The sequence below is a fragment of the Pholcus phalangioides genome, unplaced genomic scaffold (assembly GCF_987345545.1).
Source record: "Pholcus phalangioides strain wild (caught in Gottingen) unplaced genomic scaffold, Ppha-v1.0 ptg000004l_1, whole genome shotgun sequence".
Taxonomy (NCBI): Eukaryota; Metazoa; Arthropoda; class Arachnida; order Araneae; family Pholcidae; genus Pholcus; species Pholcus phalangioides.
In genome coordinates this window covers 32,235,986-32,263,519 of record NW_028301597.1, presented here as the reverse complement: position 1 = coordinate 32,263,519, position 27,534 = coordinate 32,235,986, and the positions used below count along the sequence as shown (strand labels likewise).

The window sequence follows — 27,534 nt, the reverse complement described above, 5'->3', positions numbered from 1 at the left end:
GGGGGGTTCCACAAGCATTTTCTTCCAGGAAAATGTTTTGTTATTAACTTTCAAAAAACAAATAATTCAACAGAAATTTATTAAAATAACTGATAAAGGTATCTAATTGATCTTTCGTATTTAGCCTTTCGATATTTCCTTTACAAAAATATAAAAAAAATAGTTTAAGTTTTTGATCGTCTTGGCAGAATAACAAGCCCTCGTGGCCACGCATGCGTATACCACAGATCAGCTACAATGAAATGTGAAGTGGTGGCAGCAAAACTCATTGGAACATCAATCTGCGACACCGACTTAGCTTTATTTTTTGACTAAAGGGCTGTACATATAAACATAATGTGCGCGTTTCTACTTCAATTAAACAAACGAAAAGTTAGAGACAAATCAGTATTTTGGCCTTTACCAAGTTTCAGGTGGCGAAAGATAGAAACATGATTACAGACAACGGCGATTTATGTTTTATTTTAAAATTACACTGGCAATTGCATCATCTGCAATTGCGGCAACACTTTTTGATGGTGGTCGATCAGCGCATTAAGCACTGAAATTGCCGTTTGATTTGCAAACCACCGAGACGCCAACATGCAATATCACCAAAAATTCCGGAATGGAGAAAGTTCACCAAACATGTGAACTTATCATATGGGACGAATGTGCACAATGTCTCACAAAAAAGCATTGGAAGCGCTCGATCGTACACTGCAAGATTTGAGGGGAAATGAGCAGCCCTTCGGTGGAGCCCTCATTTTATTGTCTGGTGATTTTCGACAAACTCTGCAAGTCATACCACGTTCAAAACCTGCTGATGAACTTAATGCATGTCTCAAATCATCAGTTCTATGTCGACATGTAGAGAAATTGACTTTGAAAACCAATATGCGTGTTCAACTACAAAATGATGCATCCGCCGAACCTTTCACAAAAGAATTGCTGGATATTGGGAATGGGAAGATGGCAATCGACAGATCTACACATTGCCAACAAACTTTTGTAAGATGACATCAACCAAAGACGAATTGATTCAAAATGTTTTCCCAAATATAGCGCGGAATTATAAAAATCATCAGTGGCTCAGTGCACGTGCTATATTAGCAGCTACGAACAACGATGTCAATACCATCAATTTTAGCGTTCAAAACGGAATACCAGGCGAAGCGACAACGTATACGTCCATCGATACTGTGATGAATCAATACGAAGTTGTCAATTACCCAACGGAATTCTTGAATTCACTCGATTTGCCAAGTATGCCACCACACATTTTAACATTGAAAATTGGCGTGCCTATCATTCTTCACCGAAACATCAATCCACCACGACTTTGCAACGGTACAAGACTTTCGGTGAAAAAGATGATGAACAATGCCATCGAGCTACAATTTTGAATGAGAAATTCAAGGGGGAAGATGTATTGTTGCCACGTATTCCAATGATCCTAACAGATTTGGCATTTGAATTCAAACGTTTACAGTTTCCGGTGTGACTCGCTTTTGCAATGACCATCAACAAAGCACAAGGACAATCGCTGCAAGTGTGTGGGCTAGATTTGGAGAATCCGTGCTTCTCACATGGACAACTGTATGTCGGTCGGAAAACCTTCTGATTTATTCGTGTACGTACCAGACGGAAAAACAAAAATAATATCGTGTATCCACAAGCACTCTAATAAATAAATAGAATTAAAACGACGCTTTGAAATGTTTTCCATATGAAAATGAATAAGTTCCAATAAAAATGACACAATGTAAATTGAATGTTATGTGATAACGAGTTTCCTTGAATTTACTTTCTTCTGAGATCGCAGCAACGGGTATAAGCTGGTTTTTAATAAATTTGTTTTAGGTATATTTGACATCCTTTCTTTTATGGACATCTTTCTTCAGCCAACCGCAACGTGGCAACGTGCCTGTTGAGACTTTTGTGTTTGTATTTGTGTTTGAATTAATTTTTATGATGTCATCGAAAATTAAAACAAATGTTAGTTACGAAAATAACATTTAACAAGTGTCAAGCAGGATGCATTCATGAACGTGTAACGATATCCAGATTAGTTGCATATTCTTGCATATCATCAGCAGATTTGATATTCCTCCCAGCGTCATTTAAACAGAATTTTGCTTATTGATAAAACAGAAACGCATTGTTCCCTTCCTCACAATGATTTTGGAATACTCGTCCATGCTTACAGAAAGAGGATTAAATTAATTTCGAACCAGATCCCTTGAAGAGAGAGAGAAATATGTGTATGCGTTTGGGAAGTCCTCTTTTATACTGAGAAATGGAGAACAAGAGCGAAATTTGAAATACGCTTCTCTTCTAGCTAATAACAGCGCGAAATGACGAGGGACTGGCAGCATATCCTGCAAACACTATACGGCTCGGCCTGCATGCAAAAGCAAAGGAAAAGCCTCTCTCTCTTTCCCTTGGTGCTGCTGCTGTCTGTCGAAGATAACGCGCACGCGCCTCATACTGTATGTATGTATGCTCCGGTTATTGATGTGAATCGTTCACGGGCGCTGATAAAACCCACCATTATCTTCTCTTTCCCTGGAGCATTATCCCCCCCCCCCAGCACCCCCGAAAACAGCCGCCACTGGAAATGCCAAACCACCTTCTCATCCATGAGAACCGTCTAGAGATTTCTGTCCGGGGACGACGAGGACAACAACGAGCAAAGTGAGAGAGAAGAAGCCGAATCAGAATATACCCCTTATATATTGGGACCGAAAATAAGGAAATCTCGTCCAATGCATGCCTTACTCTGAAACAGATGCCCCGGGATTCAGTTCTCCACATCCAGTTCTCCGCATCCAGTGTCTTTCCAAGGTTTTCATCCTCACAAGGAAACGATGTCCGCATCAATTTAACTTTGAATGCTCGAATACTGTTAGGGGCCGTTCAAGTATTACGTCATCATCGATGTGAGGGGGGTTACATCACTCATCTAACATGAGTGATGTAGAACCGCACTGGGAACCCACTTAAGTGCTCTAAAACTACGTCACATGTCACTCAAGGGATCTCTAAATGTGTTACGGATCGCTTTAGTGTTCTGGAATTGTACCACGGGACACTAAAGCGATCTGTAGATGTGTCGCTTAGTTCATTTTTTTTACAAAATTAGGTTTGAAGAGGGCAGGCCGCATCAGATAACCCCCAGGTGCTATAACTGGTCCGCGGGCCAAGGGCCTTTATGCGATTTATTATTGTATGGCTTAGAGAGTGGATCGCAATGAATTTATTAAAGATAAATTTTGCGTTCACATAGCCTTCAAATAACATTGAAATTAACAGAAATTTATTATAATAGCATATAAAGGTATTTCTTACGAAATTTCAATTAAAAAAATAAATTTTTGATCGGGGGAGAGGGCACGAGCTCCCCATGCCCCCTCCCCCTGTAAAGTCTCTGATCCCACCAATGTGCGTTAGGATTCAGAGGGGCAGAGCAGATGACGAAATTTTGCTGACAAGGGGTGGGGGTCAAAAATGGCTAAACATTTGCTTACGTAATACTTGAACGGCCCCTTACTAGAAAAAAAATTAAATAATAAGACCGTAATTTGATGACTAGTGTCTGTGAGAAATAATTCATAGTTTGAATCAGGATTTCCAAAGTCTTTCACGCAGCACCCTTGAAACAAGCTTCCGAAATTTTAAGCACCCATTTCCGATCTCAAGAAACACCATTGCATCTTGTCTTAACACATTATCTACCATAGTGTCTTTCAGTCTATGGTCCGCGGGCCAGAAGTGATCCACGATGATGGCGTAAGTGGTCCGCAGGCAGACTCCATAAAATTATTTAGTCGTTATGATATTAGTGATATCCATATTTATTCAAATAAAAACCTTTATATTTGGGTTCATTTTACATCCTAGAGAAGAATGCAGGAAATTTGCGATATTCAATTTGAGATATTATTGAATTTTGTAAAAACTGCAATTTATTGCCTTAAATGCAATTTGCTAATCACTGCTAAAATTGCTGAAAAGTGTGGAAGTAAAGGGCTGTTACTAATCGCAATAAACAAAAATGTATTTCTTAAAAAAATGTTCAAATGATCTAGTGACTAAATCTCACAAAGAAAATTAAATTCAGTAAATTGAGAGATCGTCAATTTTAATCCATAATATACGGGGCACATCGCCAATTGTAATTAATATTCACGACTTTGGTAAATATCACAAATTCAAACAAGTATCGTTGAAAAAACGGGATAAATGTGTAACAGAAATCGGAACAACAAAAATTACAGGTATATCCCGTAATACGGGACACAAGTGGCCCAGCAAAGTGTATCAGACATTTTACTGGTCCTTCTTTTCAGATAGGTGGAGAGGTACTTATCTACTACGTTATGAGAAAATGAAGTAATAATCACGTAAATTTTTTGGTCATTTAGTTCTAATTAATGCCAGAAAATTGTTTTAAAACTTTATTTAAAGAACGAAATAATTAACCTGATGCTGTAAATTTCCATCAGCACTACACGGTTATAGTAAAAATACCAATTAAAATATGTTTAATTTATTCATAGAAAACCATAATTTGTTTTATATAGGGTGATAACAAAAAAAAAATTAAAGTTTCCGTACTCCCCCTTACTACTACTCAATATGAGTAGTAGTAAGGGGGAAAAGAAACTACTACTCAACAAACTAAAGAAACTACTACTCAACAAACTAAAGAAACTACTACTCAACAAACTAAAGAAACTACTACTCAACAAACTTATAGTATATGAGGTAAGGCTGTTGCAAATATATATTTTCAGTATATAAAATGATATAAAAGTAAGCGCGCGCACACGCATTGAGTAGTAGTTTCTCCCTCAAAAACTGCTTATCCGAATAGAGCCAAATTTTTTAGGCCATTTTAATGAGACCGTGGGTGGTCGAAAAAGTTCAATTTTCGACTACCCTATATATATATATATATATGTGTGTGTGTGTGTGTGTGTGTGTGTGTGCGTGCGCGCGCTTACTTTTATATAATTTTATATACTGAAAATATATATTTGCAACAGCCTTACCTCATATACTATAAGTTCAAATGGGGTTTTTTTTTCCATTTGTGCACATTTTTGAATAAAGGTCAGAATTAAGTTACTTATCGTGAAGCAAAATATAATATGATTATAACGCATCATTTTTCTTTTTCATTATTGTACCCTTTACTCTGAGCTGTACCATACTCTGTGCAACATTGCTTTATATACTCTGGCAATACATTCATCAAAATGTTTTCTTACTCTGTGCTTCTAACGAACTCAAATATATGATTTATGTTTTTATTATAATTAAGTTGATTTTCACTGTGATAAATATTTAATATCTTCGGGGCAATGTAAGAAAAACTATTTTTATGCAATGTTTTAATAGGTTTTGGCACTTGATAAACTCGATTATATCAATTTGTTGTTCTATTTTGATTTTTCGTTAAGTATTTTTCATTTAATTGTGAAAATTTTATAACTCTGCACAAAAAGTTTTGTCTCAAAGATAGAGTATGGCATTATAATTTGGAACTACCTATCAATATTTGAGATCTTATTGTGTTATATATTATTAACTGATTTCCGAATATTCTCCTCCCCAGGCACTAATTACTGATGCTATTAATTATTGTACATATCCATGCATGAAATAAATCTTTAAAAACATGTTCATCGATCAATTTCTTTTTCATTTTGTAAATAATCACTGCATGTTTTCTGATATTTTTATTGAAATATCACATATTTGCGAGTTCCATATTTAAGACCATTCTGTATCGTGGTATCCACGAACTATAATAAGATATTGTTACTTAGATATTTAATTTCTTACGATATTTCATTGTATTCACGGAAATACTATTATTGTTTTTCTTCAAATTTTTGGTTATTTTGGGAACTCAATAACCCTGAGCCCCCCCCCCCCTTCCCCAGCGTACGCTTTAGTATCCGATAAATCTTTTGGTCAAATAATTGAGGAAATCGAAAAATTATTGTGCAGTACCATTAGCCACACGATATACATTAATTCCAATTCCAGTTTTCCCTCTGAAACGCATTACGCAGACCCACTACCATTAAACCATACTTGCACTTCTTTCATAGTCTTCTGCGGAACTTCTAACAAATTGATACATGCTGGAATTGGGCGCACGTTTTGTGAATATAACGTAATGTTCGTTCCCGTGTAATGCATGTTATAGTGCTAACATTGCCATCTATTTTTCAAACTGTGAGTGAAGTGTAATGATTGAATAATTGTATCGTTGCAGGTTTATTGAATTTCTAACGGAGAGATCGACTCGCAATCGCGATTGCGCAGACCACTTTTCAACCACTTACCGATATCATCGCAGCATTTTATATGGCTTTGTAAAGCAAATTATAGGAATTAATAATGAATATATTGTGAGCGGTTTAATCTGCCCTTCAAACAAGCGATACAGCTTCTATACTGCCCTTAACGTAAACGTGAAAAGAGGACCGAAAATATGAGCGGAAATATTCAACTCCAGCTCAGAAATTTTATGAGTTCTATTATTCTGTGAATTCTATTCCATTCCATCTACGTACGGTCTTGTAGCACCTGCAAGTGTCGCGAAACACTGTTTGAGAATAATTATCTCAATAATAATTATTATTATTGAGATATAAAATATACAATATTTTCAAATATTTTTCGATTCCCTAATCACCCAGGCATAGAAAATTACCTCATCACATCGTTTGGGAATCACAAGGGGGACTTTATGATGAAGCATGTTTGCTTATAATTTACGATGTAAACTACGTAAAGAATCCGGCTTATACTTATTGTTTCAAGTATAAAAATATATAAAAAGAGAAAAAAAAAAACAATTACACTAAACATGCATCATTAAAATACTGAAACATTACTAAACAATGAATAGACTATAAAATGATTTTGTATAGAATATTAAATACACGAAAATAGTATATTACCTGCTGAAATGCGATGTTGAAGAAACAACAGCACATAAAATATGGTTGTCCAATAAAATTCCATTTGTGTTATTAGCTAGATGTGTGTGTATGTATCCTGTTTTTCTTTAGTTTCAGGAAGTAATTTGGGTTCCTGTAGAAGAGAAGAAGCGAAAATAAACATCTTCATCAGTTGCCGTTCGGAAAGTAAACGATAGAAAAAAAAAACATATACCAAACAATATATGTATAAAGGACCTAATAATAACAAGATGCACTATTTTCTTCTTTTTTTGTTTGTGTGCTTACCATCAATAATAACCTCAAGGGATATTTCCATTTCTATGCAATACATTTCATTACCAGAGCGAAAAGAATAAATTGTTTTTCCGATCCGAATGTTGTGCAGATTCATGTTTTACTATTTTTTTCTTCCATACTGAATTCGGAAATCTAGTAGAAAAGATGTATTATATTGTTAGCAGAGAAAGAAAAATATGCATCCTTCTTATACATATGAAGTATCTTTCTATTGATGTTTCAAACAAAAAATTATTTATGTATTTTATATTTTAATTTTTAGTCAATTTTTTTTATTGCTTTGTTATCTGTGGCGAGTTCTCCGTGTTTTTTCAGTGTTATGAAAGGAATTTCGGATTCATTTGTCATAAGTTCTGAATTTTCCAATCATTGATTCGCAGATGCACACACGTGTATTTCGAAGAGTAACTGTATGTATGAGATGAGCTTATTTACGAATTATATTTTATTCATCGTTTTATTATTTTTATCAATAATCCAAGACTGTTTCATGATAAGGTAGAATACATCCGAAATAACTGGTGATCTTTACATATTTAGATGATTATTCGTGATAGTTCAGTTTAGATATTTGAAAGAAAAATTATATACGTTTTCATTTGTGTTACGGGAATTTGAATTATTTATTATTCACTTGCATATTCCAACGGAAGATTGTATATAATGCTTGAAATACCGTGTAATACAATAATCGCAGTTTTTGTGGTGGAAATGCATTGGAAATACAGAATTGAACTGTATTCATCAATTAACTTTGTATTATTAATTAATTTTGTTGCACGTATAGTTTTATTCGGAATTAGTTTACTGCGCATGCGCAAGAGATGAAGGATAGCAAAACAAAACAAAAAATGATAAGCATAAATGTTGAGGTAACTGGTTTTACTGTATGAGATATTCTATGTCATCATACTATTGTCATGTGATAACTATTTACGCCAATGATAATTTTACGATGAAGGAATTTTACTAAGAAAGAATTAACTGTGTCGGCAGTTCTTTCTTGTGGGTTCTAGTCGCTTTCAGAGAAGACCTGTAGAATTGGTTTTGAAATGCATAAAATAGTAGAAAACTCCACTTTTTTGTATGCATATAATTTGAACTCGATATTTTACCAATTTCTCAAATGCAGCCTGTTCAGTATTCCGGATGAGCGTTACATATCTTCCCTCAACGACAGTGCTAGATATTTTGATCTTTAAAAATCCAGAACCTTCAGAAACTCTGTAGCTAATTTTGACTAATTAAACTCAGGGATGCTTTCGCATAATTCAGTCTGGTATTTATCCGACTGGCCTGACTTGGCATTCACTGAACTACATCGGTCTGGGGAAGTGATTTTGTGTAGTTGCTCCTCCCTGGTCTGTTTTGGCAAAGAAACCAATTTCTTAGGGTTGCTTCTTCCTGGTCTATAACAGTAGAGAAACCAATTTCTTAGGGTTGTTTCTTCCTGGTCTATAACGGTAAAGAAATATATGTCTTCGAGTTGCTATTCTCTGGCTCCCATCACTCTATGAACCGATTCCTTGGAGTCACTCTTCGCTGGGTCCCATCGGCCCAAGAACCAGTTTTTGGGGGTTGCTCTTCGCCTACTAATATCGGCTCAGTAACCTATTCCTTTGAGTTGCTCTTCGCCTACTAATATCGGCCCAGTAACCTATTCCTTTGAATTGCTCTTCGTTGGATCATATCTGCCGAGGAACCGACTCCTTGGAGTTGCTCTTCGCTGCCACTGTGCAATCGTGTGAGCGTTAACATGGACTCGCATCGCAGACGATCCAGAAACCTTGTCGGTGGCCCAGTGGTGGTCGGGGGAAGTTATTCTACGGTTTTTCAACTTCAACAAGCCGGTCTTCGATTCGAAAACGCCGCTCCGCGTAGAGCAGGCGGGCATTCAATGCGATATAAACTTATAATACGGAAATTCAGGCATCTGTCACTTTCAATTCTAACACTGAAGACAGATTGCAGCATTCCTATGAATTCTCATTATTCGGACAACATTAATCGAGCACGTTAGGGGCCACACACATATGCACTTACGCAACACGAACACAAATGCCACAAAATACGAATACAAAGGTTTTTTTTATTTATTTTTAACAGCTGGCTGATGCGAAGATATATTTAGGAAAAAGAGAAAAATTCAACTGCCTCTACGGGGAATCGAAACCACGTCCTTTTACTTTCCGGGTGAACGCCCTAGACCACTAAACTACAGAGGCAATGAATACCGCAATCTTCCCCAGATGGAATTTATGAGCAATTTTGAGCTTTGACCGAGTTAGGTTCGACCGTACATGTAGTTCAGTGCACACGAGTTCCAAGGATTGAGATATCCGTTGCCTCTATAGTCTTGTGCGTTCACCCGGAAAGTGAAAAGACGTGGGTTCGATTCACGAACCCCGCAGGGACTGTTGAATTTTCTCTTTTTCCTAAATATATCTTCGCATCAGCCACAGCTGTTAAAAAAAAGCCTTTGTATGAATAGCGGAGAGTGATATCATCCTCGGAAAATACGAATAGCTACGCTCCGGCATGCACCCAATTATTGGATTTTTTTTTTCCAAAGGAATAAAACATACGAAGTACTTGTATGTTTGAGTAATGATACTTGCTCTTCCCAGCCACACATCGGCCTAGGAACTTATTTCTTAGTTATTTTACGTTGTCCGAAATTGGCCTCGGCAGTGCAACTCTCAGAAATAAGAGTGGCAAATACGTTTCTTTAAAGACAACACTCATTTTACCTTGGCATAAACGCTCTTCCAGCAACAATAATTCCTTTAAGGAAGTAGTCCTCAACCTGTCTTTACCCACGGAACACTTCCCCGTATATAATTTCTATAGCGGAGCCCCGTAGGCATATTTTTTATTCATTCATCAAAGTTACTGAGTTATTTTTATTGTTAAAAAATACTAATAATTATTATTGTTTTCAAATTTACCGGTTTTTTTTTCTAATTTACTCGAGCTTTTAATTTGCTGAGCCCCCAGGGAGGAGCCCTTAGAAGCTCGGTTGAGAACCGCTGCTTTAAGGTATAATTCTTTGGTCCCATCAGAGTGTATAATTTCTATCTGTACTTTGTTGAACGAACACCATTGAACAGAAGTCTATATTGAGTCATCACTCACTTCACGTCTGAAATATAGATGGCAGCACTGAAAAATCAAACACAACACTACATACGCACTCACACTATTAGGTACACACACACACAGTTACACTTCCGGCACAACTCCCTTGGAAGTAGATAGGTCATAGATGGTGTTAGACCTGAGTTGTGCTCGGTTTGAAAGAATGTCTATATTGAGTAAACAACAACTACATATTCAACACTACACATCATAAATGACTTTCGTTGAATTTTTGAAATACTGAAATCAAATCCTAATTGTTTTAACATGACACATATATCATATACAAGAAGTTATTAAGATTTCATAAAAGTACCATTGGCACCACATCAATACTAATATACTTATGGATATTCCAAATTAATCACATGTATTTGCAATGTTAATATTCCTGCCATTCATTAATTGAGTCTAAGCATTGCATCATGGAGAAAACAATCTGAATTCCCCACAAAAAGGAGAAAAAAATCGAGTGATCTTCTATGAAACTTTAAACAGAATGAAATACTGAAGCTCAGTGGTAATAAAATGGTGGTGGTTTAATGATTAATCAATCTTTTTCTTCTCGAATGTATTATGCAGTTTGTAGGGGAAATCTAATAAACGGAATTGGCTTTGATAACTAGGAGAAAAAGAGTAATAACCACAAAAACCTTGGTGGTTTTATTACGACACTGAGACGTGTCCAAGTTGTGTTTCTAACGTGAAATGAATGAAAACATCAATTTTTGAAAATCTGACCTCGAAACAAAAGATATAAATTTATTCATTTAATATACTCAGCATTTCTGCTTTGCGATTCCGAAACCTGTGAAAATGAGCAGCTGCTGCTGCTGCTGCAGTGTTTTACACGCGCCCTCTCGTAGCTCTTAGAATGTAAAACCACAAGGATACGCATAAAGTCACTGGGAAAAAATGTTTTACTCACTTTCCAGAACAGATAACCCCTAAAACAATTTTTGTTTTTCCGCCATTTCAATTTTTATATTCGGTGTAAAACGTGATGTAGTATCACGTATCTTATTTTGTCTCAGGTCGTTGATCGGAAAGTCACGTAAACGGGGTCAAAAAGAACGAAAGATGTGAATTCTCACCGATGGTCATTACATGGATCCCACGTCCGCTTTTGGCGGCCGGTTCCGGGAGAAAAGTTCCCGGAAAGTTCTTCACAAAACATTCCTGTGGTCAATCGATTTCAATATTACATAACATATTTATTTATTTTATTCGTGTATACCACGAGTAATTTAAAATAACTGAGCTCTAATACAGTTGAAGTTCATTAGGACGAATGCGTTAAACCCTTTACTTGGCCGTGTTTCACTCGAAAGGAAAATAAGTTTATTAAATATATTTTTCAAAATGGAGACATTTTATATTTTGAGCTCGTTTCGGTATTGTTGCTTCTAAGAAACTCTTTATCATTCGATTTTTTTACTTGAGTGTTGTTCAATGGGATTCTGTAATAACCAGTATCAAATAACCATTTCCTTAATCAAATCATATCACACTGAAACTGCCAAGAAATAAACAGAGTATTCTACTATAACTGTGTATCTGGGTATAATAATACAGGAATACAGGAATGGAATTTGCATGGTCGAAAAATAACTAAAAATATTCGAAATTTCGAAGCAGTATTATACAAATATAGACTCAAGTATAGCCTTAAAATATTCAATACAAGAAGATTCTTTTATTTTATAAGAATGGATATATATATACTCAATTGTAACATATGGAATCTGAGCTTCGAGAGGTGCCTATTACTTTAACATAAATAAATTAGATTATACATGCAATGAAATCAATTCCTAATAAAAACATAACCCATCTAACAATAACAGAACTGATTGTAACACATTAATCATAAGACAAAACTATGTATTACATGATAATGAAATTCGGAATAGGAAATGAAGAATGGTTGGGTTTGATAAGCGAAATCAAAATAAAGCATCTACTAGACTAAGAATTGAATATCAAGTGCCAAAAACAAACAAAACGCTGTTGAAAAAAAAAAAAACTTTAGTTACACTGCTCCAAAAATATTGAATCTTCATCCAGCTATTTACTAATCACATAATATCACACCATATATCATACTATAATATTTTTTGTTTTGCAAAGAGAACAATTTTCTAAACACTAATACAATAAAAATATTTGTATTACAGATTTTTTTCACATTTCACAATACAGATGCATGTTTTTCAAGGACAAGAATATTTTTCCAAAATATCTATATTTAATAAAAATTTATATATTAATTAATTATCGAAGCGTGAGGAAATGATACTATGAACAGGTATATAATTTTGTTAATCTGGAATTACTAATGAAATATTTTTATGAGATATAATAAAATTCCATGCGTGTGCATAGTGTGTAGGTATATACTATGTATGTAAATGGAATGCTATGGCAGGTTGCTTAAATAAAAATAGAAATTCTTTATTGGAAATTACATTCTATTTTTTGTGCATTTTTATCTTGTTACGTCTTTCTTATGTATTTTGTTATGTGTTCTGTTCTGTCTAATGACAATAAAATGCACACGTCTCTTATTTCTTGACAAGCCAAGCATAAACGATTTTGGATCCTTGCATTTTGGAGGGAAACACCATGTGTGAATAAGACATGTTGCAGTGCATTCTTCCACAATGATCGAAAAGTAAGATGGCAAACAATAAATTATATTTTAATGCTATTAAAATCTATGTAAATCATAAATACAGTGGGTTCCCTTAACTTGCAACATATCATATATTTTTTTAAATATTGATAATAACTTTTTAGGTCATCTATTAGCATCTAAGGTACCTCATTCTGGATATAACCTCTTCAAAATATTTCTCCTTTGGATATTTCAATGTCCGTCAATTAAAGGATTAATTCCAAATTTTTGCTCATAATAATTTTAATATTTTTCACCTTCGCCTTGCTTTGGTGTCTTTGGACTTGATGTTCGACTGTATTTATAAAATAATAGCATATCAAGTTTCCATACTATAAGTAACTTAAATATTAAATCTTTTCAAAATAGTGATTCTGGATCATTATCCAGTCCAATTGGGAACAAGCAATTAAGCAAAGATTAACCCGAAGGGAATAGGATGCCGTGAATCGGCAAGTTGTAGTAATAATATAGACTATAGAACTGTATTTTCAGTACTGTATTGTCTGCCATTGACTGCAACCTGAATGCGAACGTGTTTCTTAAATACGCATATCCACAACCTGTCTTAGGGCAGATTGGTCACACGGACACTTCACGCTTGTAAGGCCAACGCATCCACAGCTATAGAAAACTAAAAACGCAATAAACCCTCAAAATTTTCAAGATCCAAATTTCCAAGAATTTACCATTTTCATCTCCCAGGGTAGTTATAGATTTTCATAAATCTATTTATAATAAAGAAATACTAATAATGAAAAAAAAATACTGGTGTTAGTTATAACACATTCACTAAAATTATGCGAAATTATTTTAATGATGATTTATGATTATTTCAAATGAGAACTAAATTACCTATCGAAGTTTTGGAAAATAAAATAAATAAAACTTCACTCTCCTTAAAAAATATTGTTAGGTAATGAATTACGTTAGGTTTTTCGAGACCATACCAACAGTGGGACATAGACTTGGTTGAGGGGTTGGTTAGCAGAGAAGAGCTACGGCGCTCGTGTTAGCGCACAAGGCTTGGACTTGATTTCTTGAATCAAGTTCATGTTTATATTTCAGGAACACAGGTGTCGGGGAGATAGCATCGAAGTGTTTGAAGTTTTCAACGGAATAGATAGAATGGACCATGAGTTATTAATACACCGTCAGTTCACTGCTCCGACGAGGGGACGCTAGTATCGATCAGAAAGGGGCAATTTGAGACTATGGTGTCGCAGGGAGTTTTTCTGTAATAAGGTTGTGAATAAATGGAATAGCTCACCTCCGGGAGTCATGAATTTTAACATGATTGATACGTTTAAAAAGAAGTATGATAGACATATTGGGATAAATCGAGAAGCTATCGATACTTTGATAAGAAAACCATAAACATTTTTATAGTCAGTGTATATTATTATATATATTATCAATTATTATTACTTTTTGGTGATACATGTATAATATAATATAATATAATATAATATAATATAATATAATATAATATAATATAATATAATATAATATAATATAATATAATATAATATAATATAATATAATATAATATAATCTATATATATAAAATTGATTTTCTGTGTGTCTGTGTGTCTGTGTGTGTGTATGTTCTCTATACAAATCTACAATTTTAGATCGATCGTCACCAAATTTTGCATATATACCAAATGGGACCCGACTTGAACGATAGGCTACTTTAAAATTTCGTCAGACCAGGGCAAATGCCCCAAATGGGCAAAAAACTGTCCGGCAACAATGGTTTTTGGGCCTCAACAATCACTTTCCGAACGTTTACTTTGGTTACCGTGGTTCCCTAGCAATGCGTTTCAGACGTGTATATGCCTTTACAACGGTTTGTCACTTCTTTAATCCTGTTAGTATATGTATGATAGTTTATGCCTTTATAATGGTTTGCCACATTTTCAATATACTCTCAGTAATGAAGCTTTATGAATAGACGTCATAATCATCATCAGCATCGCTTTGAGAGTCAGGAAAAGGGTGATCCTCATAGAAATCAGTGCTAAAATTGTCGATTTTACTGTAGAAATGCGGAAATTAGTGGGATTTTCCGCCCCATCAATAATTTTAAAAATTGTATTGAATTCTCCATTTTTGAAATATTCAGTTCGCTTAGAGATATACGAAGCCCAGGAGATTAAATATGAAGTAATTAGCCAAACCTATACTTTTGAGTTGGATATTCCAGCAATATCATTGATTTCATTTATACCTTCTCAAGTATGAAAATTGATATCTCCATATTGTCGCTTTTGATATTTATTTGCATAAATTCATGTGGGTTAGGATATTTTAAAATTAGTTATGAGCCCGTGAAAAGTGCATCGGAAAAATTCCACAGCTTTAACTAAGGATTTTTGGAAGCTGGAACACACAGATGGATAAGTTCGGGGGGGGGGATCGAAATACCTAGCGCCCCTTAAAAAAAGAAAAATATATATTCATTTGTACGTTTCTGTGTAAATCTAGATTTGCTTATTTCATGAATCGCGCAGGTCGCCATATTGGTTAACTTGGACACGGTTTGTATGTCCCTCAAGAAAAATAGAGGGAGATATCACGTGATCCAAAAAAGCCTCATTGAAGAAAACCCGGGCAGCGCCGGGTATTATAGCTAGTATAATATAATATAATATAATATAATATAATATAATATAATATAATATAATATAATATAATATAATATAATATAATATAATATAATATAATATAATATAATATAATATAATATAATATAATATAATATATTCCATCTAAATAATGCAATTTAAATGTAATTTAAATAATTTTTATGCCTTCATGAATAAATACATAAATAAAACCCCATTTTGATTTGTGTTCAGGCATCTGTATGTTTCATTCAAACAACCATATAATGCCGAAACAACGAAAGGTTTAACAGTTTCAGCTCCAGTTAATTGATAAATTAAAATATTACACTGATGAAGCAGTGGCGATAAGCAAAAAAAAAGGTAAATATTAAATGATATTCCAAAATTTATTTTCGTTTGAGAGAAGTTATTATTGATAAAAACTAGAAAATTTTCTAATTTTTATAAATTTAAAATTCATTGAAAATAAATATGTAAATCGGATCTGAAATCATTATAATAATTTCTGCGCTCCTTTGAAAATTGAAATTTTTGTTTCATACCATTGAAATAAGTGGAAGAAAAAAAACACTTTCACCATACATGATAATAATTCTTACGCTGACAACTTTATTAATGCGAATATTTAACGCACGAATAGTTTTTGAAAAGTCAGCATGTACTAAATTAGACTTTTAAAAGAAGAACCGGAAGATTATTTATTCGCTACAAACAACATAACAAAATCTCTGAATAGGCGTTAACTATTGCGATTTGTCTGAATTACATAAAAAAAATAAACAGGAAAATACAGCTCATTGGAGCGTAAGAAACACAGAAACATACGCTGAGGAGTGACTTTTTTCCATTTAAAAAAAACACATTTAACAGGAAAAACAAAATTATTTCTACAAAATAATAACAATCAACGAAAAAAATAGGGAAAAAAAATGCATTAAACAACTTGCAAGAAATACAAGATAGACGGGAAAAATACAGTAGGGAAAAAAAACCATTTCCCACTTCAATGGAAACAGAACATTGTATTTCAGAAAACAAAAGCGATGCCAAGAAAGAGAAAATAAAATAAAATTGTAGTCAAAATGCAAATTATTTTTTGACCAATTACTTCCATGGATGAATTCTTTTACGTATATTTTATTGTAACTTTTTTTTTTGTTATTTCTTCATTTCAGGACTCGAAATTACTCCCTGCGTTTGCATGTCCAAGTCATTAAATTGCAGAGTAATTTGATAACTCGAATTCCTTTCTCTTACGAAAAAAAACAAGAAAAAATTCCAAAAAAAAAACAGCAAAAGATTATACGGAATGAGATTATTCCTTTGTTTTGCTATGCTCATTAGAACCATTGAAACGAATCGAAAATTTGTAGAATCGCATACTAGTAAAGAAAAAAAAAGCACGTTTTTATAATATTTATTATATTATATGTACTTGGAAATATCTCCTAATAACATATTTAGTATAAACAAATACATGTACTGTATATTTTTAATATTGCGAAATTTGTGATTGCTAGTAAATTAGTTTCATAAATATATGTATATTTGTGAAATGAGTGTTTGTAAAACGTGAATTTTATATTTTAATGTAAATAAGAATTACTTACATTATTGTTTGGAGATGTATGAGAAGTATCTTTAATGACATTGGGATATTTATTAGTATCCCTGCATTGTTAATCATAGAAAAATAGTAATTGTTGCGAGATTTCTCATAAGTTTTAGGAAAACTCGAATTAGTTTTTGCTACGAGTATAAACGGCCTGATTTGTATTTAGTAGACAATCAGTCTATTTACGAAGAGAGGTACAAATTAGAGGAAGACATTTTCGAGTTAAATTGATTAAATTTAATTGCTTACTTATATGAATGAAAAACAATTTATATCAGCTGTATGGCTCTGTAAATAATTTCACTGTTCGGAAATTTGTTTGTGTGTGTGTGTCAACAACATATATTTCCCGAAAACAATTTATTATCGTATAGCTTTAAGTTATTTTGCGATTATGATTTCCATAGGGTAATTCTATGCAACTGACTGTACCGATGTACCGTATTTCTTGGCGAAAGCACGGCAATCAAAAATAAATAAAAAAATACAGAAACCCTTTTATTAGAGTTTCATAGCTCCTTTCGTAGAGAAGAACAATTTTAAAAATTAAAATTATTTAATTTATTTTTTAACATGTTTCATTACCCTGCTGGCAATATATTAGATCCTGAAAATGCTCTTTTTTCTACAACAGTGTTCATTACGGTGATCTAAATTAGTTTTTTCTCCAAAATATTCACGTCTTAGAACCCATTCGTTATTACTACATTGTTTATCATTATTTTGAAAATGCATCGTTTATTATTACATTCTTTAACAGGATTATGTTTCCACACTATTTGTTACTACATAGATTAATCGGATTTTAAAACTATTCCGTTCTTTTTACATTAGTTATTACTGTATTGCTTGAAAGGTTTCGTTACATTGTTTATAATATTTTTCTGTTACTACATTCGTTATTTATTAAGATGAAAGAATTTATTAAGATGCGATAATGCTAGTGAAAATGTGAAAGGTGAACTTATTCGTTAGGCAACAGAAAACGATATCATGATTGATCCTGCTCCGCCTTATACGACAACGTTGAACGGAGTTTCTGAACGAGCGAATCAAATGTTGTTGGAAAAAGGGCGGGCCCTCATATTTGAAGTCAACTTGCCAAAGCAAATGTGGGGCGAAGCAATTCGAGCTGCTTCCTACTTGCATAATCGGATTCCCAGCAATACCGTAAAGAACTGTACACCCTACAAACTGAAGCTTGGATCTGATCCTGATCTAAACAATATTCGAGTTTCTGGATGTAGTGCGTACGTGCTAACTCCCGAAGCTCTAAGAAACTGGATGAGAGATCGAAGAAAATGACCTTCGTCAGATACTCTTCAATCATTAGGATACCGACTCATCGATCCAGAGATGAAACGTATCGTGGTCTACAGAAATGTAAAACTCAATGAAGAAAAAAAGGCCGTCATCAATGACAACATAGATGACCCTATCGATGATGCACAACCGTAGAAGATAATTTCTCCTCTAAGCACAGTGATGGCGATCCAACGAAGAAGGAAAGTGACGAAATCGGCCATGCCACACAAGAACGAAGAAGGAGATCCCAAAGAGAAACAAAACACGATCCGGTATCCTTTATACTGAAGTTCCAAATATATTTGGAATTGTGTAATATTTGTATAAACCAAATATATTTGGTTTCTACAAATTACGAGTGCATAAAATAAACAAACCATATTAAATATTTTATGGTTTTTTATTTATTATTATTTTAATGTCGTTATTTCAACGACAGAGAGATGGGAAAAAAAGTTTATTGTCTTGTTTATGATATACACAATTTCTTAAAAATACATAATTTTTTGGTTCACTAAAGAGGACTGAAAAGAACATTATCTTTGAGAGAAAAACGTGCGAAAAAAAAATACAAGGACAAAAAATCGTTGCGAAACTGGAATGTATTTCATCTAAGAGTATGCGAAGAAATTCCAAAAAAACACTCTTATAAAAAAGAGGAAAAAATGCAAAATAATAATAATAAAATAAGGGAAAAAAAAAAACTGCGGAACACTTATTTTATGACAAGCTCTGTTGCAAGGAAACACGATGTTGCGATAAATTACGAAAGCTGTCCCTGAGAAGAATCTTAAACGGGGCTCTTGCCCGTCTAACGCTTCGAAGAGCCCAGTTCATCAACATTACTCTAGAAAATTAGCATAACACGCTACGAATAGCCTCATCTCGTCTCTTTTTTCCTCGCGAGATTTTTTCCCCTCATCTTTTATATATGTATATAGTATATATATACACACACACACACAATCTTTATGGTTCCCTGATAAGACCCTAAAAAAGAAATATTATATGAATTTATTCGAGTCACGTCCCACTTAGAAAACTCAAACTTGTCACTGGCAATATCCCAGGAACTTGTAACAAGAGATTTGAAATGTCTGTAGTTGAGTTGTTCATCGCTTATAACGTTGGTCGGGGCTCCTGGAAATGAACGGGAAAATGGGAAAATTATATATCTTTCAATTTTTTTTTTCTTCTTGCGTTTTTGCATGCGTGACAATGCTCCACTACGCATGTTTTGGGAATATTCGTAGGGATTTTTTTTTTTTCTAATCAAGACAAGTGAGGCGTGGGTATTGACAAAAGCATGTAATATTCGTTAGTATAAGAATTCGAGGTATTCAAAGAATGTCAAGTAACTTCCAAGGCTGATTTATACTCCGAATGCCTTTAAGAAACATACTGGTGTTATACTTATTTCCTAAATCAAAATAGGATCATATGGACATTTAAATTCGTAATAATGCGTAGTTTCTTTATCCATCGAATTTTTGTTAGCATTAGGTGCGTATTGTATACGTTACGGTAAATGCGATAAATCGGTAATTATCCATAACCACAGGATATTGTGTTCAGTCGCCAATCGTCTGGGTTGGATAAATTATCACACATTTATCACTTTTACCGATGATTATGCATAATTTCCGAATTAAATCGGTATTGGAATAGATAATGAATATCGTTTAAATTTCACTTATGAGTATGTATTACCCGCCGCTGTGGTGTTCGAGTGGTCATAGTGACGGACTCGCACGGGTTCGAACTCCAACGTCTACACAGTGGTTGGCCGGCTGCTGAAGTTGGTTTTGGAGTGTGGTTCCTAGTTTTTCGATTCGCGAATACCAGCCGATCTCCCAATGTTCATTAAAATGTCTCGCCGCAGAGAGCGACAGGCCTACGAGGTTACAAGTATCCAATCATTATAATTCACTCATAGTTATAAAAATTGATGGCAGATGGCAGAACACATAACACAGAAACATACTTTACATAGATCCATAACACATACGTCTACCACGATGGAAGTTGCCGTCAAGTTCCAGGTTCAAACCGGGGATGAATATATTTATCTTAAATATGAAAAAGCTGAGTTAATAATAAAATATCAAGACACTGAGTTTGAAAGTTAAGAAACTGAGAATATATTTTGAGAATAATTCTGCATAAATAGTACCTCAAAGTGAATTCTGCTATAACCCTCAAGATAAAAAGCTCTCTCTCTCTCTATATATGTATATATATATATATATCGTTTATTCGGGCTATATTATATATATATATATATATATATATATAAGATGTATGCAAGGCTTCACTAGGTAAGACAGAAAACGAATCACTTGGATAAGGAACCACACAAAGGTATATGATATCATGGAAAGAATTAAACGTGTTAAATGGAAATGGGCTGGGCAGAAGTATTCTAGATTGGTACCCTCGTGAAGGGTCGTCTTAAGAACATCATGGACCTCCGGGCTAAGTGGTTTTTTTGAGTCCGTACCTGATAAATTCTAGAAAATTTCAATTAGATCTCCTTTTGTGAGGCCCTCTCTTCTGTTGAGACCCCCGGGCCGTGACCGGGTGGGCCTGTGCGACGGCACAGCCCTCGTGGTGTGAAACGTCCGAGAATGCGTCCCCACGCAAGATGGATTGACGAGATCAGGAAAGTGGCTGGAGTCAACTGGATGGCTAAAGTATCAGACAGAGCAAAATGGAAAAATTTAGAGGAGATTCATACAGCAGTGGATTGAAAATGGTTGTTCTTGAAGATGATGCTATAATATGCCACCATAAACATCGATAAGACGTACTGACAAAAGAACATCGTACTTCCACGAAGCATCAATTGCTAACATTTCCGTATATTTCTATTATACGCTAAAGACTTTGAACTATCCGCAGAGGAAGAAAAAAATCTTATTACCCCGAATCCAAAAAAAAAGACACGATTACTTATACCAATATATTTCCATTGAATAAATACGAAATAAATGAAATGAGATAAAAACGGAGATGAATTAAAAATCTTTCTTACCATAATATTTAAAATATTATGCTCTATATAAATTTCGAGGAAAATTCTCCATAAACATTATCTCACAGTAAAACGTGTTATAAAAATTCAGAAAAATCCTGCAGATATCGTGAAACGAATTCCATCTTAGCTTTCACAATACAGGTATAGAAGTCGCCATATACATCGGTAGAACATACTGACAAAAGAACATCACACTTGCACGAAAAATCAATTGCTGCCATTTTCGTATATTTCTATTTTTCTCTCTAATGACTTTAACCCATCCACACAGGAACAAAAAAAAAAATCTTATTACCACGAATCCAAAAAAAAAAACACCAAAAAAACACAATTTCTTATACCGATTTCATTGAAATGGAATTCAGACATTGAACAAATAAGAAACAAATAAAATGAAATTTAAAAAAAAAAAGCAGAGGAATTAAAAATCGTTCTTACCTTAATTCCGTTTAACCTAACCCTTAAACAGAATAGTTTAATAAAAAAACATGTAGTATAAGGTAGTTTTTTTGTAATCCAACTTGCATTATGGGACAACTAATGGTTTCTCCTGATGAAGATGAAGAAAAAAAAAAATTCCCAGGGAGTAAGAAATGGTATTAAAAAAAAAAAAAATCATTTCCATCTCCCTAGCCACCATCTTTCATTTACATTTTTTTTCCTATTGCATTTCTTTACTTGTTCTTGAATTTCATTTTGTATTTTTTGTTCTTTTTCTGTATTTTTATCAACGAGAAAGTCTGCGAAGACTCCTGCTGAGTAGTTTGGCGGATCTCTTTGTTTCCCAATTAGAATTCAAGCTCTGATGCACTTTAAATTAGAGTTCCTTTGCTTGTCTCAAGAATAAAAGAAAAAAATTGGAAAAAAAAATAAAATAAAATAATAAACAAAAAGAAGGCCAAATAAAAATGGAGTGTGGAATGAAGCCGAGAGTAGGAATAGGAGAGCAATGTAATGCCTGTGCTCTCTACACTTCCATTTCGACCATTAGTTTTCTTCTCGGAAATCTCTCTTTTTTTTGTCTAATTCTTTTTCGTTCCCTATATCTCTTTTACGTAGATATATATTGAAAAGGCACACACATACCGTATATCTTTGTTTTTACTATATTTCCTTAAGTTATACGAGAACAGCCTTCGCAAAGGCTAATTACTTTGAGCCGTAGATACAACCGCTGCTATTTTGAAATTAAAAAACAATTCTTAGAACTGTTTGGGATGATGGATATTATTTTCGTTTCCAAGAAGGGTTTTTGATTTTATTACTGATGGTTACAGTTTCATCGTTTGTGTTGAAGACATTTTTTTTTTTAGAAATAATCATTATGTTTTTTGTACTTTTTTTTAATTTGTATTTATGTGGATAATCAGATTGTTTCATCTGCATGAAAAATAAAATATAAGATTTTTGTAACATTGTTCTTCCCTGTATCTGATTGAGTGACGGGTTATAGTTTTGTATTCCAATAAAATAATGTGGATTTTTTTGAACAAATTGAATTACAAAGAAACATCAACATTGAATATATATGTTACGGTAAATGTGGGATAAATCCAGTTGCTGTACATAATAAACAACTATTATGCGTAATCGCCAAGCATTTTGGTAAGTCTGATAAATTTCCTTAAATTTGTCTTTTACCGGTGATTATGCATAGTACCCAAGCCTCGAGTAGTTTGTAAACATGATAAATCGTAGTATATGATATACTATACATGAGCATCCATGCATGTATTGTATCATTATATCGGGGTACGATCGTAAAATTTATTAGCGTTTTATTGGGGTTCCACTATATTCATCACACATACTAGACTCAATTAATTTTTTTTTTCATTTCTATCGAATTCACCAATTACACTGGGGTAGTATGCGTACAGATAAAGGCGATAAATTTCAAGTATTTATCAAATTTATAAACGACACTTGTGTGTCACGCATAATAACCGGGTAAAAGTAATAATATTTTTAGTGTTTATAAAATTTACCAACGACACTTGGGTATTATGCATATTCACCGCTAAAAGTGATAAATTTATCAAATTTACCCAGACGATTATTAAGTATGCATAATAACCGGTTATTATAGATTTATCATATTTACCTTTGGCATATATATTGAAAAAGCATACATATTTACTTCTTACTTTTCTTATTTTGCTTAAGTTATACAAGAACAGCCTTCACAAAGGCTGATTACTTTCAGCCGTAAATACAACCTCTGATATTTTGAAATTAAAAAAAAATAATCCTTAGAATTGTTTTGTATGAAGGCCATTATTTTCGTTTCCAGAGAAGGATTTTTGATTTTATTACTTGATGGTCGTAGTTTCAATATAAATCAGCAGATGGCTTTCCTAGAATTCCAAAACGAAAATAAAATATTAAAAATCTGTAATGTTTTCTTTCGTGTGTATATCTGATTGGATGGAGATTACATTTTGGTACAATTTTTAAAAAAACTATCAAAATTGGATCTAATTTCCTTTATATGAGTTTACCGAGTGGGATGAAAATATGTATTTCGAATTTTGAATTTTACTTTATGAGTGTGATTATACCGATATACACAATATTTCTGACGTGTTAAACGAATAAAATGTAATTAGAAATATTGCCTAATATTGTATTTCTTTTTCTTGTGAAAATATGTACCGGATAAAATTACTTTTCCATTTCTATATTTACATCTACCCTTTTTTATGTACTACCTAAATGAAAATTTCTTTACCAGTGAGTTTAACGACTTTCACATGAGTAGTTTTGACTTTCTCATCTGCTATATGAAAATGAATATGCAGTCGACGCCGTTCATTGGAATCACGGATACTGTTATTATTTAGATATTGTTATCCATCACTCTTGCTAAGAACGGAAAGGATCAGTATGATGACATGGTAAACATTATTATAAGCTAAGTTATCGAGTTATATATTATAATATTCGTTTATAGTTATCGGGGACTTGGATAATGTTAATATTTTTTACAGTCGATATATATATACATATTGCACATTCGGAAGTTGAGGTTTAACCAGACATAGGTTTTTCTCTGTAAGTTATCGTTATGAGGCTGCAAGGGAGTCTAAAGGGATATTAGAAGATGGCCCACCCTTGTTGACAAACATTTTCGTACATAATGTTGTAATCAGTCCATAGTATCTGTTGTGTCCCGTGTACGTGTGGAGCTGCTTTTGCAATGGCTTTCTGATAGCAAAGGCAAAACTTATGAAAAATAAATATTAAGTGTCATTATATGTTTGACCCTGGTAAAAAAAAACGTGGAATTACGATCAAAATGCTTTTTTCATATTTAATTAATTCACACACTTTTGTTCTGAAATGTATTAATACTTGAAATAATTATCAAATTAATTCCTGGACGCATACACAAACATACGTAAAAAAAAAGACCAACCGAAAAACTGAAGACAGAAAACAAAAAGTAAGAAATAAAGCTCATAACTGATCAGTTTTCGATATCCAGAAAGATCAAAAAAATATTTTGCCTTTTTTTTTAAAAGATGGCGTTAAACCGTCAAGGGTGAAAAAAAGTGAAACTTCAGTAGTTTCTGAGAAAATTACAAGACATTGATGTAGTGGTTTCTACTTGGAGAAACTTCATATTATATATATATATATATGCGTTTCTTTTTCTCAGTTACTTACTCAGTTTCATGTTTCATAACTGGATGTCGAGGAAATAATGTTGGTAAGATAATGGTTTTGATCGTAGAGAATGTGAAAGGGTAGGGAAAAAATGGCGGGAAAATACATAAAGTATTTCTATAAGAAAATAAAAGAAATAAAAAATCAAAATTGTAAGTATATCAAATAGCAAAAGACTTTCCGATGAGAAGTTTTAAAAAAAAAACCAGAAAATATCTCTTGAACCATTTCTCTAATTGGCACTTCAAGGATAGCGTGTTTTATATATTTCCTTTCTCTCAATTTCTTTTTTCATTTCTAATCCTCTTTCCCGTTTTCACGTTCTCCTCTTTTCTAGAAATTTCAGTTCTTTTTGGCAATCCCGCAAGTAGTAGACATGTTTCTCTTGCGTGGAAATGTAAAAGGATTAACTGCGAGTTCTCTAAGTAACAGCGAGAAATTTTCATTTACTTTCTTGTTAACACTTCCTCTCTTGATATCCAAAAGAAATGAAAAATATAAAAATACAACAGAATGAATCATTCGCTGGAGAATATTATGGTATAAGCAATTTAGCCTGTTTTTTTTTGCGAATCAGCAGAAGAAAAACGTTCAAAAATGAAACTATATCTTCATGACTAATAAATCCATTACGGAATCGTTAACGATACTTTTGACGTCATTATCCTCTGAAGTAGATGATGGTAATGAATTATCTTTTTTATTTCGATTTTAAAATGTTTAATGGTGTTCGGAAACATATGTAAGTCCTTGTTCATTCACGATTTAATAATATATATTTATTTTATTTGGATCTGGTGTGTATAATTTTTTTCGGTCCGCGTTACAGATTTGTTGTATTTCTGTAACTCAGGGCCCAGAAAATTGAATATAAACAGTGACCATGCAACCCGTATTTTTTTGGGATGTTCCCGTAACTTTGGCTATATACACCCTATTTTCAACAGGGCTTAGTAGAATTTTTGAAATCAAGAATTAAGAATACTTTCATATATATCATCGATATATATTTATTAATAATCCTCTCGCATATTTACCCAACATATGCGTTATTTTGGTGAGTTAAATTTTGACCTGTAAAACCCATTGTTTTCAGTGATTAGCGATTTTTCAGTAATTTTAGTGATGGGTGGCGACATTACCACAGCGAAAATTGTAACTTCACTTGTCTTTGATAATTTTTTCGCTGCGGATTGCAACTTTACTTCCCTTGACAGTTTTTTGACTGAGAATTACAACTTTATTTCCCTTTGACAATTTTTTCGGGCTTGAATTGCAACTTAATTTGCTTTTAACAATTTTTTTTTTTTACTGGAAACTTGCTTTGGGTATAGTTATAACTCGCAACTTTACTTGATCTGAACTTTTTTAACATTGAAATACGATTTGTTTTTTTTTGAAAAATATTGTATTTCAATGAAAAAAAATGGTCAGCCTAGGTATAACTATCGTGTTGCATGCAAATTGATACCTTTCTACAGGAGTGAGTTTTGAAGATGGCATGGAACCCCTTGGCGGGTCGCATTCGACCCTCCAGCAGTAGTTTGTGCATCCCTTCTTTAGATTAAAATGTTATTTCAGAAAATCTTTTGTTTTAACATTTTATTCTTATGGTAGTTACAGTTTTTTATAATAAGAGTCTGGATCAGAGAAACCATCACTATTTTATTCGCATTTGATTTGCTTTCCCTGAGATTTCCCAAGTGTTCCCCGTGTTCCTGTAAGAGCTATTTCGGAACGAAAATAACATATTTTTCTACCGCTTTAGGTAATACGTTTCCAGTTTATATTCCTTGAATGGAAAAAAAACCATGTATCCAAAAAATAATATGTATCTTTAAACTTTGGGAAAAGTATATATTTTCTCAATTTTCGGGAATTTTTCAAGAAAAAGTATTCGAAAGTATTTTTGTTGCTACTCTCCTTCTTTTGTTAGGCGTATATTACACGACATTGATAAACTGTTTGATATATCTCAACTTATAATATGGTGAATATGATGCAATGATATTTTGCATACAAGATGTGTTTGAAAAAAAAAATGTGTCGAGATAATGTATTTTTTTCTCTTTTTGCGAAAGAAAAATATGTGTTAACAAGATATTACTCAAAGTTACACAATCTATGATAAGAATTTTAAAATTGAATGGAAATTGTGTGATTGCCACAAAAACTGATCTTGTTTGATTCCTGATAGT

The 27,534-nt window shown here is 33.3% G+C and overlaps 1 protein-coding gene across 2 annotated transcripts in view; it reads right to left on the bottom strand.

Annotated features, from left to right (window-relative positions):
* LOC149087100 (nephrin-like) overlaps positions 1–27,534 on the bottom strand; it is a 277,872-nt gene that overhangs the window by 93,361 nt on the left and 156,977 nt on the right. For both annotated transcript variants that reach the window (XM_089231349.1, XM_089231348.1), the window contains exon 2: positions 6,963–7,095. In XM_089231349.1, coding sequence (XP_089087475.1) covers positions 6,963–7,026 — 64 coding nt within the window. In that variant the 5' untranslated portion in view covers positions 7,027–7,095. The remainder of the gene's footprint in view (positions 1–6,962; positions 7,096–27,534) is intronic.